Source organism: Schistocerca serialis, chromosome 4 (assembly GCF_023864345.2).
Source record: "Schistocerca serialis cubense isolate TAMUIC-IGC-003099 chromosome 4, iqSchSeri2.2, whole genome shotgun sequence".
NCBI classification, from domain to species: domain Eukaryota; kingdom Metazoa; phylum Arthropoda; class Insecta; order Orthoptera; family Acrididae; genus Schistocerca; species Schistocerca serialis.
In genome coordinates this window covers 532,878,083-532,896,380 of record NC_064641.1, presented here as the reverse complement: position 1 = coordinate 532,896,380, position 18,298 = coordinate 532,878,083, and the positions used below count along the sequence as shown (strand labels likewise).

General features: G+C 42.6%; 1 protein-coding gene across 1 annotated transcript in view; it reads left to right on the top strand.

The window, feature by feature from the left end:
- Positions 1-18,298, top strand: part of LOC126474591 (dipeptidase 1-like) — a 287,814-nt gene that overhangs the window by 191,688 nt on the left and 77,828 nt on the right. The window contains exon 8 of the mRNA XM_050102065.1: positions 13,773-13,949. Coding sequence (XP_049958022.1) covers positions 13,773-13,949 — 177 coding nt within the window. The remainder of the gene's footprint in view (positions 1-13,772; positions 13,950-18,298) is intronic.

The following is an 18,298-nucleotide window of genomic DNA, read 5'->3' as shown; positions in this document are numbered from 1 at the left end:
CGGCGTAAGCGATGAAGCGGAGCTGAAATGGAAGAGGCGTGGCGCACATATTTGTTATAGTAATTGATTTTTTCCAGCACACTCTGTAGCTGCTCCAAATTCTGCGGCGAAGGCAAGTCCTGTATGGCACGGAGGTGCTCGGGACTGGGATGTATGCCTTGGGCATTGATTACATGTCCCAGATAGGGTAAGTCCCAAGCAAAAAACACACATTTGTCCTTCCGCAAGCGAAGACCATTTTGTCGCAAGACCTGAAATAATGTTCTGAGATTGGCTAAATGTTCTTCTTCCGTCTTTCCGGAGATCACAATATCGTCGAGATAGTTTGCTGCAGTAGGGACCGATGCACAAACAGTTTTCAGATATTGCTGATACAATGCAGGGGCGGATGCACACCCGAATGGCAGTCGTTTGAAGCGATACAAACCAAGATGCGTGTTAACCACCAAAACGCGCTGGGATTCTTCGTCCACCGGTATTTGCAAGTACGCATCTGCTAGGTCCAACTTCGAAAAATATTTACCCGGGCACAGTTTGTCAAAAAGATCTTCCGGGTGGGGTAAAGGAAAAGTTGCAATCACTAGTTGTGGATTCACTGTGGCCTTGAAGTCCACACAAAGTCTCAATTTTCCGGAAAGTTTTGGCAAAATTACTAAGGGTGATGCCCAGAGAGAAGCCTGCACACGTTCAATTACACCTTGTGATTCCAAATCGTGTAAGGTTCTTGCGACCTCATCACGCAATGCGTGGGGAACATTGCGCGCTCTGAAAAATGTCGGTTGCGCGTTTACTTTCAGTTCCAAATGTGCTTTATAGTTCTGAGCGCAACCATGGCCCGGTGCAAAAATGTCTGAAAATTCTTCACATAAACGAGAAACACTGGCTGAAGACACAGTCTGGTTCACTGATAGGACCTGATTGACGATAGACAAGTTAAACAACTGAAATAAATCTAAACCAAACAAGTTCACAGCAGAAGAAGAACGAAGGACGTAAAATGACATAAGTTTTGTTTGTCCCTTGTATGTTGCAAAGAAGGCTGCACTGTCCTAACACAGGGATATCCTGACCGGAATAGCTAGTTAACTTAACATTTGTGGCACGGAACGGGGGTGTGCCCAGTTGTTTGTACGTGTCGTGATTAATCAGAGGAACTGCAGCTCCGGTATCGAGCTGGAATGGGATCACGGTGCCATGAATGTCCAAATCTACAAAAAGTTTATTGTCCAGCTGACGACAAGAGCGACTGTCTCGTGCAACGTGAACAGACACTGGTACAGAATCACTTGCGACTTGACGGGATCTCCTGCAACGTTGACGCACACTTTTTGTGGGACGAACACAGTCACTGTTCGAGAGAGGGGCACTGGGCGGAGTGGAATGAACTGCATGAATTTCCATGGGCAAAGGTTCACGAGCCTGAGTATTCTTGGTTCGATTCCGATTCCGGCGTGAAGCAAAGGGCCTAGAATGTTTGTGAGTGTCCGATCTAAGCTTTCTCTGGCAAACACTCTGAACATGTCCTTTTTTATTACAGAAAAAGCAAATAGCTTGGCGTGACGGGCAATTCTCACGCGAATGTCTAGTAGCACACCGCGGACATGATATTAGCACTGCATTTGCTTGCTTGCACGGCACACGTAGCGGAGAGCTTGGCGGCAGCTGCGCAGACGGGCGCGAGGGCTGTTTAATGTTCCGTGCAGCTCGCCCGGCGGGCTGGTTAATGTGACACACAGCTGGCGAAGTTTCAAATGATTCCTGAGCAAAGTCAAGTGTGCCTTGCCTATCCAATATGTCCATCACTTGTTGAAGGGAGGGATTGACTAGTTTCAAAATCTGTTCCCTTATACGAACATCAGAAACGGTCTGTGCAATTGCATCACGTACCATAGTATCTGAATAAGGGAGGCCACATTCACACTGAAAAGCACAATCCCTAGTAAGGCCTTGCAAGGTTGCAACCCACCCCCGATTAGCTTGACCGGCCGTACGTTTGTTACGAAAGAACGTATACCGTTTGGCAACTACATTGACTGATTCTTTGAAATATGCATCTGATGCAGACAAAATTTCGTCGTAGGACAGAGTTGCTACGTCGTGTCGGGGAAACTATTTCACTATCACACGGTAGGTGGACACACCTACACACGAAAGCAGAAAAGGCTGCCGCTCAATACCTTGAATTCTGTAGGCAGCGAGATGGAATCCACTCTGTCCAGCTTTCCAGTGCCGCATCAAAAGGATGAAAAGGTGGTGCAACTGCGTGTTGTGGCTGCGGTAGCGGTGGAGCGGCGGCGGCCGCATCGTTTTGCATTGCACGTTGACCCTGGACGAGCTGTCCAAGGGCATCCAATAAGGCCGGCGTCTGCTGATTCTGCAAGCGATAAAATTCGGACAGTACATCTGGAGATTGTGGCGAAGCCATGGCACAATTAATTGAAGCAAGTGTGAAGAAAAAGACCGTTTTCACACTCGTCGCCAAACTGTTGTGGCTTGGCAAGACAGCCAAGCCACTCGGAGGTAGCCGAAAGGCACGCGTTTAGCTCACGCAGACTGGCGTGAGGTCTGGAACAGTTAAGGGAATTAATAGTAGCAAATAAAGTACGTAGTTGATGTAATACTTAACTTTAATCCATAATTGGTGTACATCGCTCTTGTTGATACATTAATAACAATCTCAATATAAACTGGTAATGGCGCTTTGCTAGGTCGTAGCAAATGACGTAGCTGAAGGCTATGCTAACTATCGTCTCGGCAAATGAGAGCGTATTTGTCAGTGTAGCATCGCTAGCCAAGTCGGCTGTACAACTGGGGCGAGTGCTAGGAAGTCTCTCTAGACCTGCCGTGTGGTGGCGCTCGGTCTGCAATCACTGACAGTGGCGACACGCGGGTCCGACGTATACTAATGGACCGCGGCCGATTTAACGGCTACCACCTAGCAAGTGTGGTGTCTGGCGGTGACACCACAGTCATGGTCTGAAACTGTCTGTGTTCTAAAGTAAAATGCTCACAACAGAACACTTCTGAGCATTCATTTAAATAAAGATGTGGGCGAATCTGCTTTCCGTATACAGAATGATCCAGTCACCCATTCAATTTCCATTCAGTCAAGACGTTCTAAATGGCTACTTGCCTTCCATAGTATACTTGCTTTCCATAGTATATTTGATGTTGCAATGTCTGGAGTCTAAGTGTTGTAGCAGATGGTGAGTGGAGCCATGTGGCGTCCACGTAACTAAGAAACAAATTGGACACACAGGAGCTGAGAGCAAAGCCCGTGATTGTGCTTAAAAATTTTCCATGAAAAAGGTCGGATTGCAAGTCATAATGGAGAAATAATAGGTATGCCATTGGTCATTTCCTAATGTTACCCGCTGTAGAGAAACTAAGACCTTCTCAAAAAGCTTGGTAATACCAGGTGGAAAATGGAAACCTAGAAGTTCCAACGCACTTGCTAACAGTACTTTCGTAAAGAAAGCCACCAAGTTTACGCTCACAATATTGCCGCTCGGAGATAACTTTGCACCTTTATTTACGTCAACTTAAGCTTTCGAGTTTTGGATGTGTTTACAACATCTGCCGATTTTAGGCACTAAGAACTTCATCAGATGTTTTTTCAGGTAATGGGGCTAACGACTGGTCAGTGTCCGCTGACCTTGTTACGTAATTTTGGCGAACCATTCAGTATAGCACCTAGGTAGTGTGGCAGCGCAAGGAATAAGGAATCAACATCCACATCTACATCAACATTTATACTCCGCAAGCCACCCAACGGTGTGTGGCGGAGGGCACTTTACGTGCCACTGTCATTACCTCCCTTTCCTGTTCCAGTCGCGTATGGTTCGCGGGAAGAACGACTATATGAAAGCCTCCGTGCGCGCTCTAATCTCTCTAATTTTACATTCGTGATCTCCTCGGGAGGTATAAGTAGGGGGAAGCAATATATTCGATACCTCATCCAGAAATGCACCCTCTCGAAACCTGGCGAGCAAGCTACACCGCGTTGCAGAGCGCTTCTCTGGCAGAGTCTGCCACTTGAGTTTGTTAAACATCTCCGTAACGCTATCACGGTTACCAAACAACCCCGTGATGAAACGCGCCGCTCTTCTTTGGATCTTCTCTATCTCCTCCGTCAACCCGATCTGGTACGGATCCCACACTGATGAGCAATACTCAAGTATAGATCGAACGAGTGTTTTGTAAGTATCTGCCAGCCCAATTTTTCAAAACATATCCCTTTTTTTTACCGATTATGGACGTTCAGTCCTTCTTGAATATTCTACATGTGCCCTCAACGAGCAAGTGTGACAATTTTTTCCTGATAATCTACTGAGTTAAGGACAACAGACATGTTACCTTTATCCATTGGTAATGCCACAAAGTCACTTTTGTTACATAATAAAGGAAGACCTTTCTTTTCTACAAATTTGATGTTGGGTGACTTAGCCATAGCCACAGTCACCTCGTTGTGTTGCCTGCATTGCCTTGTCAGCTGCATCTCGCGAGAGGTGCCTGACAGACTGTTCCACTCCGGTGATAATGTCCACAGCCGGTAGTTGCCTTGGTGTTGGTGCAATATTTAAACCTTGAAACCACGAACGAAACTGCACTTGAGACTACCTGCTCGTACAATGTGCCAAGTGAATGTGGCAAAAATTACGCCGTAAAATGCAGAGCACAGACGGCCGTCAAGAACAGAAATCCTGAGCAATCAGCGATAGCGAAGCACAGTCGTATGGAAGGGTACAAGAGAAACTTCGAGAAAAAGGTGCTCCACTACGCACAGATCTCCTGGGGTTCGGTAATATAAGAAGTGTTAGATATTCGTATGTGTTGCAGTAGGGATGGAGTAGCAGAGTTTTGCCTTTAAACCAGCACATGAAGCAGAGCCTCTTCAAAAAAACACAACCAAAAATTATGACGCTTAAGGAATCAAGTGACGCTCTCTTTCCTTCCTGCCTCTCTGTCTCGGTCTAATGGGAACAAGGTTCGTATCGCCACATTCCCGACTTCCTGCATGTGCGCATGCAAATCCAGCCCTCCCGACGAGTCACCGTCGTAGAATATAGAATTCCAAGCGTCATTCACAGTCCGAGCAGCCCTATATTGGAAAAAGACTTCGCTCTCGACAGACATCACCTAACGAAGGAAATGATGTTAACCCTCGAAAACTACAGATTTAAGTACCTTTTGACGTGGTCTCAGCACCAAAACGATTTTGCACAAGAACGCCCCCGCGAAAAAGTTACATGTCGTTTAGCGTACTGATTTGTTTGTTGTATAGTACACACATGTTGCACAACGACACAGATTTCAAACAGGTTCATCCCGCCAAGGATTCACGTGTCTTAACCATTGTGCCCCTTGACTTGATCTATTACTGTAGTTCCCAAATACTTTTGCAGAGTGTAAACATGTAATTTATGCCTCTGACACCTTAAATGAAGACGAGTTACGATACAGACAGTATCACAATGAGAAATCCTCCCGAATGAAAGGGATTGTCATAAGCGATTAGTTCAGACACGGCACAAGGAATGTCAGATGTTGGAAACGAAGTGATTTTTACAGCTGTAACGCATGTATAGGAGATTTGGAAAACTTTTCTGACTTAGCTGTCTTTCTGGCTAGTAATGTTGATACTTGTTGATACTTTGTTGATGTACATACTTTTCGTTGTTTATACTAATACTTGACATTATACACTGCCTACGATATGATTAGTGATACACGAAACAACATTGTTTTGGATTATTTACGAGAAATGAAGTTTATTTCATCACTGCAATCAATGCAATAGTACCGTTAACATGTTTCAAATAATAAGCCGTACTCAGATGCACTTAATACACAGAAGTGACAGAAATCATAGGATACCTCCTAATATCGTGTCGGTCCTACTTTTACGCGGTGAAGTACCCCTACTCGATGTGCCATTGACTCCACTAGTCGTTGGTAGCCCCTGCAGAAGTATTGAAGTATAATGCCTCTATAGCAGTACATAACTGCAAAAGCGTTGGCAGTACAGATCTTTGTACACGAACTGACCTCTAAATTATGTCTCATAAATGCTCGGTGTGATTCCTGTTGGGTGATCTTGGTGGCCAAATCACACGTCCGAGTTGTCAAGAATGTTCTTTGAACCAAGCACGATCAATAGTGGCTCGGTGACGCAGCAATTTTCATCCATAAAAATGCAGCTTTACTGTATGATTAAATGATGATGGCGTCCTCTTGGGTAAAATATTCCGGAGGTAAAATAGTCCCCCATTCGGATCTCCGGGCGAGGACTACTCAAGAGGACGTCGTTATCAGGAGAAAGAAAACTGGCGTTCTACGGATCGGAGCGTGGAATGTCAGATCCCTTAATCGGGCAGGTAGGTTAGAAAATTTAAAAAGGGAAATGGATAGGTTAAAGTTAGATATAGAGGGAGTTAGTGAAGTTCGGTGGCAGGAGGAACAAGACTTTTGGTCAGGTAATTACAGGGTTATAAATACAAAATCAAATAGGGGTAATGCAGGAGAAGGTTTAATAATGAGTAAAAAAATAGGAGTGCGGGTTAGCTACTACAAACAGCATAGTGAATGCATTATTGGGGCCAAGATAGTTACAAAGCCCATGCCTACTACAGTAGTACAAGTTTATATGCCAACTAGCTCTGCAGATGATGAAGAAATTGATGAAATGTATGATGAGATAAAAGAAATTATTCAGGTAGTGAAGCGAGACGAAAATTTAATAGTCATGCGTGACTGGAATTTGTCAGTAGGAAAAGGGAGAGAAGCAAACATAGTAGGTGAATATGGATTGGGGGGGAAGAAATGAAAGAGGAAGCCACCTTGTAGAATTTTGCACAGAGCATAACTTAATCATAGCTAACACTTGGTTCAAGAATCACAAAAGAAGGTTGTATACCTGGAAGAATCCTGGAGATGCTAAAAGGTATCAGATAGAGTATATAATGGTAAGACAGAGATTTAGGAATCAGGTTTTAAATTGTAAGACATTTCCAGGGGCAGATGTGGATTCTGACCACAATCTATTGGTTATGCACTGCAGATTGAAACTGAAGAAACTGCAAAAAGGTTGGAATTTCAGGAGATGGGACCTGGATAAACTGAAAGAAACAGAGGTTGTAGAGCGTTTCAGGGAGAGCATAAGGGAACAATTGACAGGAATGGGGGAAAGAAATACAGTAGAAGAAGAATGGGTAGCTCTGAGGGATGAAGTAGTGAAGGCAGCAGAGGATCAAGTAGGTAAAAAGACGAGGGCTAATAGAAATCCTTGGGTAACAGAAGAAATATTGAATTTAATTGATGAAAGGAGAAAATATAAAAATGCAGTAAATGAAGCAGGCAAAAAGGAATACAAACGTCTCAAAAATGAGATCGACAGGAAGTGCAAAATGGCTAAGCAGGGATGGCTAGAGGACAAATGTAAGGATGTAGAGGCTTGTCTCACTAGGGGTAAGATAGATACTGCCTACAGGAAAATTAAAGAGACCTTTGGAGAGAAGAGAACCACTTGTATGAATATCAAGAGCTCAGATGGCAACCCAGTTCTAAGCAAAGAAGGGAAGGCAGAAAGGTGGAAGGAGTATATAGAGGGTTTATACAAGGGCGATGTACTTGAGGACAATATTATGGAAATGGAAGAGGATGTAGATGAAGATGAAATGGGAGATAAGATACTGCGTGAAGAGTTTGACAGAGCACTGAAAGACCTGAGTCGAAACAAGGGCCCGGGAGTAGACAACATTCCATTAGAACTACTGATGGCCTTGGGAGAGCCAGTCATGACAAAACTCTACCATCTGGTGAGCAATATGTATGAGTCAGGCGAAATACCCACAGTCTTAAAGAAGAATATAATAATTCCAATCCCAAAGAAAGCAGGTGTTGACAGATGTGAAAATTACCGAACTATCAGTTTAATAAGTCACAGCTGCAAAATACTAACGCGAATTCTTTACAGACGAATGGAAAAACTGGTAGAAGCGGACCTCGGGGAAGATCAGTTTGGATTCCGTAGAAATGTTGGAACACGTGAGGCAATACTAACCTTACGACTTATCTTAGAAGATAGATTAAGAAAAGGCAAACCTACGTATCTAACATTTTTAGACGTAGAGAAAGCTTTTGACAACGTTAACTGGAATACTCTCTTCCAAATTCTGAAGGTGGTAGGGGTAAAATACAGGGAGCGAAGGCTATGTACGATTTGTACAGAAACCAGATGGCAGTTATAAGAGTCGAGGGGCATGAAAGGGAAGCAGTGGTTGGGAAAGGAGCGAGACAGGGTTGTAGTCTCTCTCCGATGATATTCAATCTGTATATTGAGCAAGCAGTAAAGGAAACAAAAGAAAAATTCGGAGTAGGTATTAAAATTCATGGAGAAGAAGTAAAAACTTTGAGGTTCGCCGATGACATTGTAATTCTGTCAGAGACAGCAAAGGACTTGGAAGAGCAGTTGAACGGAATGGACAGTGTCTTGAAAGGAGGATATAAGATGAACATCAACAAAAGCAAAACGAGGATAATGGAATGTAGTCAAAGTAAATCGGGTGTTGCTGAGGGGATTAGATTAGGAAATGAGACACTTAAAGTAGTAAAGGAGTTTTGCTATTTAGGGAGTAAAATAACTGATGATGGTCGAAGTAGAGAGGATATAAAATGTAGACTGGCAATGGCAAGGAAAGCGTTTCTGAAGAAGAGAAATTTGGTAACATCGAGTATAGATTTAAGTGTCAGGAAGTCGTTTCTGAAAGTATTTGTATGGAGTGTAGCTATGTATGGAAGTGAAATATGGACGGTAACCAGTTTGGACAAGAAGAGAATAGAAGCTTTCGAAATGTGGTGCTACAGAAGAATGCTGAAGATAAGGTGGGTAGATCACGTAACTAATGAGGGGGTATTGAATAGGATTGGGGAGAAGAGATGTTTGTGGCACAACTTGACTAGAAGAAGGGATCGGTTGGTAGGACATGTTTTGAGGCATCAAGGGATCACAAATTTAGCATTGGAGGGCAGCGTGGAGGGTAAAAATCGTAGAGGGAGACCAAGAGATGAATACACTAAGCAGATTCAGAAGGATGTAGGTTGCAGTAGGTACTGGGAGATGAAGAAGCTTGCACAGGATAGAGTAGCATGGAGAGCTGCATCAAACCACTCTCAGGACTGAAGACCACAACAACAACAAAAATTTCATCGTTGTCTGGGAACATGAAGTTCATGAATGGATGAAATGGTCTCCAAGTAGCCGAAAGTAACTATTTCCTGTCAATTATCGGTTCTGTTGGACTGCGGATTCAGTCTACTCCACATAAACACAGCCCACACCATTATGGAGCCACCACCAACTTGCACAGTGCTTTGTTGACTACTTGGATTCATGGCATCATGGGGTCTGCGTCGCACTCGAACCCTACAACCAGCACATATCAACTGAAATCGGGACTCCTCTGACCAGGCTATGGTTTTTCAGTCGTCATGGATCCAATCGATATGGTCAGGACAGGAGAGGCGCTGCAGGTGATGTCGTGCAGTTAGCAAACGCGCTCGCGTCGGTAGTCTGCTGCCATAGACCATCAACGTCAAATTGCTCCGCACTGTCCTAGCAGATAAGTTCATCGTACGTACTACGTTGTTTCATGAGCTTATTTCATGCAATGCTGCTTGTCTTTTAGCACTGACGATTGTAAGCAAACGCCGCTATTCCCGGTCGTTAAGGGAACACGGCCGAACACTGCGTTGTCCGTGGGGAGAGGTAATGTCTGAAAATTACTTATTCTCGACCCACTCTTCACATTGTGATCTTGGAGTACTGAATTCCGAAACTTTTTTTTTTTTTTTTTTTTTTTTTTTTTTTTTTTTTTTAGTGTACCATGAGTCTAGCTCCGTCAGTCCATAATCAGGTGGGAAACCATTTTACAAAGATGAGTTTAGCTCAAACGACAGCTTCGCCAATTCGTTGTACTTTTGTGCCTCATTCACGCGATACTACCGCCATTTGCATATGTGCAATCGCTATCCCATGACTTTTGTCACCACGGCGAATCTTTGACTTTTGAGTTTGTCTTCCGATATCTATTTCACTAAATTGGAAACAATCAACCAGGTTCACTACAGGTGATTTCTAATATTTGTGATTGATTTGTAAAACATCTGCATCGAAATACTTTAACTCCTGGAAACTTACATTTGGACTTTCAATATCTTACTGGAGATGAATCATCTTGTTGTTGTTGTTGTGGTCTTCAGTCCTGAGACTGGTTTGATGCAGCTCTCCATGTTGCTCTATCCTGTGCAAGCTTTTTCATCTCCCAGTACCTACTGCAACCTACATCCTTCTGAATCTGCTTAGTGTATTCATCTCTTGGTCTCCCTCTACGATTTTTACCCTCCACGCTGCCCTCCAATACTAAATTGGTGATCCCTTGATGCCTCAGAACATGTCCTACCAACCGATCCCTTCTTCTGGTCAAGTTGTGCCACAAACTTCTCTTCTCCCCAATCCTATTCAATACTTCCTCATTAGTTATGTGATCTACACATCATGAATCATCTTAGGAGGATGATTTTGTTATTGAATGGTACTTTACAGCTAAGCGAAGTAGGACGTACTAGGGACTTTGTTCAAAGGTTTGGAGAAGTTCATAATTGGCATTTCTGCGTAACGATTTTTGAACACACCGTTTCTGAAGAACTGCATACAAAGTACGTCAGTGTCCGCACTGTGAACCATATTTCGGTGCCGGCTACAGTGGGCTAGGACCGGTGCATTTTTATCTCCCTGTCCAAAGGAAGTCCGCAGCATAATAATATTAATGCTATAGCGTTAACTTCTTTGTCCAGTCTGGAGTTGTCTACAGCTGTCGTACAGTTCGCACTTATAAGCTACCAGTGATCTCCAGTTAAGTTTAGACACTGATCGATATGAGGGTTAGCTTTGTTACGACTAGAGAAGCCTAGAGCAACTCTGATACAAGTTGCGTATTACATAACGAAAGTAAGAATAACGGCTGCTTGAATAAGATCACGCTTAGACTTTTATCTTTGTTTGCACGTCAGGTGCCTGGCCAAACGTAGACTTTCCGCTTTAGCTCCATTTGAACTAGATCCATTAATTCATGGCTATGAGCACGATGGGACTTAACATCAATGGTCATCTGTCCCCTAGAACTTAGAACTACTTAAACCTAACTAACCTAAGGACAGGACACAACACCCAGTCATCATGAGGCTGAGAAAATCCCTGACCCGCCGGGAATCGAACCCGGGAACCCGGGCGCGAGAATCGAGAACGCTACCGCACGACCACGAGCTGCGGACCATTAATTCATGGCTCACCGGCCGGGATAGTTGTGTTGAGCTAAATTAAATGCATTCGCAATTCCGAATGAGGACAACCATCAGCTGTAGAATGGAATGATGACAGTGAAAATTTGTGCCGGGTCGGGACTCGAAGCCGGATTTCTCGCTCATCGCGAGCTGTCACCCTACCATTTGGTTATCCGTGCAGGACTTAAGGCCAGGCCAAAACATCTATGTATCGTCCTATATGTCTTTCGGACATGCATGCATCTCGAAGGGAACATGGAATCGTAATCAGAATAACACAGCCCACTGCAATATCGTATTTATCTGCCGATACCGGGCAAGCGAATCTCGTGTACAAAGTCTGAACTTTACCGGAAAATATATATATATATATATATATATATATATATATATATATATATATATATATATATATAATGGATGTACGAGTACAGTTCGCAGACGCATGTCTAACGATACGTGGAGGTTTGGGCCTGGCCGTGAGTCGTGCACGGATAGCCGAATGGTAATGCAACCGCGCGCGATAAGCGGACTTCGAGCCTCGGTCCGGCACAAATTGTCATTGTCGTCATTCCATACTACAGCTGATGGTTGTCGTCATTCGCAACCAACAAACTGTGGGATAGCTGATACGCAGTATCAGTAATGTTTTTCGTTCCAAAGAAGTACAAAGAAGCTATTAAGCGAGAGATCGTAATGTTTTGGCTCATCAATGTAACTTTCCAACGTTAAATTGTATATAGTTTCAGAAGAAAAACTATGAAATTTAACAAGTTCAATAAAAAAAGAACAGGAAAACCACAGCGTTTGGTAACAAAATAAACATAAAAGTTTGTCTGTTCTCCAAATTTGTAAATACTGTCCTAGAAACTGAAATTCATGTGTGTAAAAGTAGTAATGAATGAACATTTTTCGTATTTAGCTTTTAACTCACTCTCGGAGGCCTGATGTGGAATGCTTCTATACTGTCCCTACCCTCCTTAAATTGCCAAGCTTACAATGTTTTTTTGTCCGTTGTGCTAGCGCCTTGTGTGTTTATTGTTGACACGTGTTACTGATAGGTGTTGGAGTGTCATAGAATGAGACTTGTAAACTACATACCAGTTTTATTCAGTACGGTACCGTATAGCTCGAAATGTGTTGGCACGAGTGTGTCATTTGTAATTTTCCCGAGTTCGATGAAGTTGTTAGTCGGTCAGTGATATAGATCAAGCAATAAACGGAAAAACGACTATTTTACATTAGCCAGTAGTCACAGTTCTGCTATCGAACAAAGTATCATTCAGAGGAAGAACTTCAGGAAAGTTGCGATGGGATCTGTCTGTTTCTTCAACGGAGTACTTAAAGTGTCTGCTAAAATCGAATGTGTTCAGAGTGGTGGTAGAAATGTAGATCCCAGCAATGAATGTCAATTTGACAAATTTTTTTTTGTACCTGTCGGGTGGAATTTTCATGCGGAAGTTTAAACCCTGGACTTTACTTTTGTTTGGATATTTATCTGCTTGCAACGGTCTTGCAGCAGTGGATACACCGGTTCCCAAGAAATCACCGAGGTCGAGCGTGGTCGGCACTTGGATGAGTGACCATCCAGGCCGCCATGCGCTGTTGCCATTTTTTCGGGTTGCACTCAGCCTCGTGATGCCAGTTGGGGAGCTACTCGATCGAATAGTAGCACCTTTGGTCAAGAATACCATCATAAAGACCGGGAGAGCGGTGTGCTGACCCCACGCCCCTCCTATCCGCATCCTCCACCGAGGATGACACTGCGGTCGGATGGTCCTGGTAGGCCACTCGTGGCCTGAAGACGGAGTACAATCAATTTTTCAGTATGTAAAATTCAGTAACTTTATATTTATGTGTACTATTTCAAAGAACCACACAAAATTGTGTGTTTTGTGTGATAAATAGTAGAATGCTGCAGGTTTTCTTTAGTGAAATAAAATAAACTAGGAGCATTTAAACAACACTTAAATAATTGTAAAAATATATGTTATGTAGCATACATTAAAAATTTCCAATGTTTTTTGCCTTAAACCTTGGTTTAAATGTAGGATTCACAGAGACCCCACCTTGTGGTATGCGCTACAGAAAGTCGCCTTGCGAGTTAAGGGTTGAAAAAAAACGGAATAAAATCCACTGATGGTGTTCAAACTGCAGAGAAACATGTCTGGGAAATGGAAGAATAGACAAAATAGTGTTTTGCTCAAGGAAGACCATCTCCAAAAGCGAATATCCTTAGAAGTTTCACGTTGTCGTGGATTGTTCATCACAGTAGATCATTTGTAGATGTAGACAGTGATTGTAGAATTCATCTTTAATGAGAGATACATCTAGTGTTAAAATACCTGCAATAACGTCCTGAAACAGCAATGGGAACACTGTACCTCCTGTATACCAGCAGCGTGTGATATAGGACTCGCGCTGCGTTGCAGGCGGTGGTCCGCGAGATGAACCGCCTGGGCATGATGGTGGACCTTTCGCACGCCAGCGTGAAGACCATGAAGGACGCGCTGGAGACCAGCAAGGCGCCCGTCATCTTCTCCCACTCCAGCGCCTACTCCATCTGCAACAGCTCCAGGAACGTGCCCGACGACGTCCTCAGGTTGTTGGTAAGTTGCACTCCTCTTGCAACGTCATGATTACTGCGAGCTCTTCCTACAGAATTCGTGTTCACTCACTTTGCGGTGAATTTTTCTTCTGCAGTCCGATCAATATGCTTTCCCTGTGAAAAATGAGTTTTGGTCCTCTAATGGAATAGCTGTAGTAGAAGCAGTAACATTATACGAATCCAGCGTGTGCAACATCTGTTTCTCGGTATCAAGTTAACTGAGCAAATGATTGAAGGTTAGCTTGTAAGTGAAAACATCGATGTATTGACACCTGTATTACGCGGAAACACTAGCAAAAAATGGTTCAAATGGCTTTGAGCACTATGCGACTTAACGTCTGAGGTCAGCAGTCGCCTAGAACTTAGAACTAATTAAAGCTAACTAACCTAAGGACATCACACAGCCATGCCCGAGGCAGGATTCGAAGCTGCGACATTAGCGGTCGCTCGGCTCCAGACTGTAGCGCCTAGAACCGCACGGCCACTCCGGCCGGCAAACACTATCAAGCTCGTGATAATCTTAAGTTATAGTTCCAACACTCACACCCAATCACAGTCATTCGTAATAGCCAGCTTATGATGACCAACCAAACCCGTTAAAAACGGATTATCTGTGACTGAGTGATCGCTCATATATTACACAATTTTACCACTAGAAGTTTCAGCTTGCGCTCTCAGCTTTTGCAACATGCCACGCGGATCTTGATTATTCAAAAGTTAGAGTTCAGTCACAGTTTAAACATTAAAATCGGAATTTCACATGTTTGTTTTCCTCACAAGTTCTTACCCACTTTGCGGTATCCCACGGTCAAGTTTTAATCATTATACTCTAGAATTAGCACCTAATCAGAGCTCCTTATATCCGCATCCGAACCTAATGCTAGCTGAGCTTCGAAGTGAAATTTAGTCTTCACAAAGCAGTTATTTAGCTCACAAAACAAGCGCGAACTTACTGTCTTCTGACTGGCTGATACACATCATAGCCAGTCCTATATTATTCAATACTGCGTCGTTTACATTTGTCAATAACAACTCAATAGCTTTTATGAACAATCTACTAAATGAACAAATTTAGAAACTCTACAAATATCAAAAGTACTCCTTCTTCAAATAACAGAATTATTGTACAATGTTTCCTGTTTTCGAAGCCCCTTAAACTGGCTAGATGTACATTACAAAATTCCCATGAGAGTATAATTTACTTTCTCGGTATGATCACAGGTCTCACGCTAACGTGTATACTGTTAATAGACATAACAATATTCATTTAATCACTTACTTTCCGGTCATATCATCATTCACATAGACAAGTTAGCAATAATTAATGACAGATGTAATAATCAGAATAACTACAGTTTTGTTTCCAATGTGTGTTTTAACTACCTGACAATTTCGTAGTCCTGTTAAAGCTGATACTATTCAGCTGCTGTCGTAACTAAATGCAGCTAACTATTGACCAGGACGCTTTTGTCTTGCGATAAGCGTGACTCATTATCTGCCCGCTACCGTCTCTTACTTGACGTACTCTTCACTCTGTAATGCCGCTCTACTACCGTAGTCGATAAAGACTGGAGGTAAATGGCTCCTAGACATTTCAGAAGTATTGGAGGACCAGGAGGACAGAGGGGGGGGGGATATCTCTGAAGACTTTTTAAAATCTGCCTCTACAGCAATAATAATTTATTGTGTATTGTAAGGCAATTGTGACATAGATTCTGCAGCTGTGAAGTGCCGTTAACGAAACTCCACGTTGTCAAATTTCGTTGTTCATGATATGTTGAACTTTTGACATATTGCAAATGTAAACCGTTAACTCCGTAAATCCATTTAAGGGCTAATATGTAACAATGCCATCCCCTCCACTTCCAAGATATCTTGTGTCTTGGTTGTAGTGACAGCATGATCTCTAATCTAGCCCGAGGTCTTGTTTAGGTTGAGAGGTGGTGATATGATTGTGAAGGCAAAGAGTATTAATGCCAAATAAAGGATTTTGGTAACAAACTATCGTATAGTATAGCCTAATGTATAAGTTCGAGCCATACGTAAACCCACTTCACCATATTTAATAGAGTTTTCATCATAAAAACTAAAAATTCGCGAAAATTAGAGATTATGGGAAAGTCTCCAATAAATCCCATGGGGCTACTACCTAACTTTATCCATTTATGCTACCAAAAAATTAGCATGCAGATCAGAACATATTAATGTCCTCTGTCCTGAGGTTAGATTTTCTGAATGATAGATTTATAAGAATTATATATTAATACTTCTAGCTGCTGACGGACGTTGATATATGTCGGCGGGGACAGGTGAACATGTGTTCCGCGACCGGGACTCGAAAGAACAGTACCATATCCATATAAGTATAAGCCTATAGTTACGGCAATACAGGCCACGACTATCTTTTTCTGTGCTGATGCTCACATAGTACCTGAACTCTTACCGGGACTTGGTTAGAATGTCTTCCACGAGTAATGAATGTGTTGGTGTGGGACACTACGAATGTAGTGCGTGGACATACAAGGTGAGACTGTGGGTCTCGCGAGAGGCGTCCGCGAGATAGTCCCTGCAGTCGCACTATCCTCTGTGCCCTCGGTGTCTCAGATGGATAGAGCGTCTGCGATGTACGCTGGAGATCCAGGGTTCGAGTCGCGGTGAGGGTACACATTTTCACCTGTCCCCGTTCATATATATCAACGCTCGTCAGCAGCTGGAGGTATTAATATATAATTCTAATTTCGTTCTAGACGGCTGCAGGTCATCAATAATATCATGTCCGACAGAACAGACACCATATCAATATAAGTAAGATAGATTTATGTTTCTGTCGGGATGTCCTTATGGGACGAAACACGAATAAATCACTGAATTAAAAAAATAAATAAACTCGATTCACCAAAATAGTAGGGCCTGTAGCATATATGCTATGTGCCTCAATTACATTTTTCTGTGAAACAGAGATATATTTTGCATTTAATGCACTGCACAAATGGTGTAAGCCTTATATGCAGACAACCTGCAAATTGAGGGAATTTTCTAGGTATTATTCACTTCACAGGAAGATGCATGACGTGGAACACTTTTTCTGTTGACAGTGGTACAGATAGCGGTGTTTTCCTCACTGGAATTGCATCATATGTTACATCACATACCTCCTCTTCTTCTTCCTCTGCTTTTCTGTTTTGAATGTGAACGTACTGGTCAGTTCAGAATTTAACCGAGTACTACAACGAAAAAAATATGTCACCGTATTATTGGGAGGAAATAGACGATCACCTACTCAATAGTGCAAAATATGTTAGAATAGTGCAGCATAAATTAAACATGTTCTAGTTCAAAATTTGCACTAACAAACAGAAATTACCTTTATATCTCGAAGCCACGCCAACGCTGCGATGAACAATTTTCTTCAAGCAGATGTGGAAACCTACTGGGAGCTGGTAGGAACAAAAACAAGTGATTCACACAAAACGCATGGTCTCATGTGGACGCTACAAACAAGCTCAGCAATTTATCTCAATCTTTGACCCAGAAAAAAAGAAAAGTTGGATATAACATATAGCCTACGTAAGAAATGATGAGTTTATTGATTGTATGGGCTCTATTGAAAGCTCTTCGAACTAAGTTCGGTTCTCCATAGCAATATCTCACGCGCACGTAGCGGTTGTAGTAATACTATTTGCTTGAAATGAGGCTGGTGCTTGAGGCGTCGTGGATGCCGATTGGGTTATTTGTCTTTATGTGACTCTGAACATAATAGGTAAGTGACGAGAGGTCTACATACCGGCGTATGAATTCTACTGGGCTACGTTAGAGACAGTTTTACGTTGTTATCTAAGGATGAGGGCGGATATTGCACATTTTCAGTGCACCAGGTGTAACCTAGCGTAAGAGTAATTATGTTCATTTTTGCCAGAAGCGAATATTTATATCTCTACATCAACTCCTACGATCTGAATGCAAGTGAAAAGAAATTTCACTTACTTGCTCACAACTTCCTTACAACTGTACATTTTATTTGCCAGTGTACTTATATCATAAACCGAAAGAAATTTAATTCAAGTTGTATTTTTTGTTCCTCGGCCTATTTTTCTGCAATCGTAGTTATAACAGATATACAGGTTAATGCCGTCTTTTGCGAGTGTAGCAACAGTCGTATCGCTTTAGTTTAAAGAATCATCGGTGGTTTCTTACTTTACTGTTTACGTTCTTCTGCACATATGTGTCAGATTTTTGTACATAGCACTTTACTGACTCACCATTTCATGTTCTACAATGTGCACGGTAGTGGAATTTCTCAACATAAAATCGTAAATTTTATTTCCTAACAGTGAAAGAGCTGTGTACTGA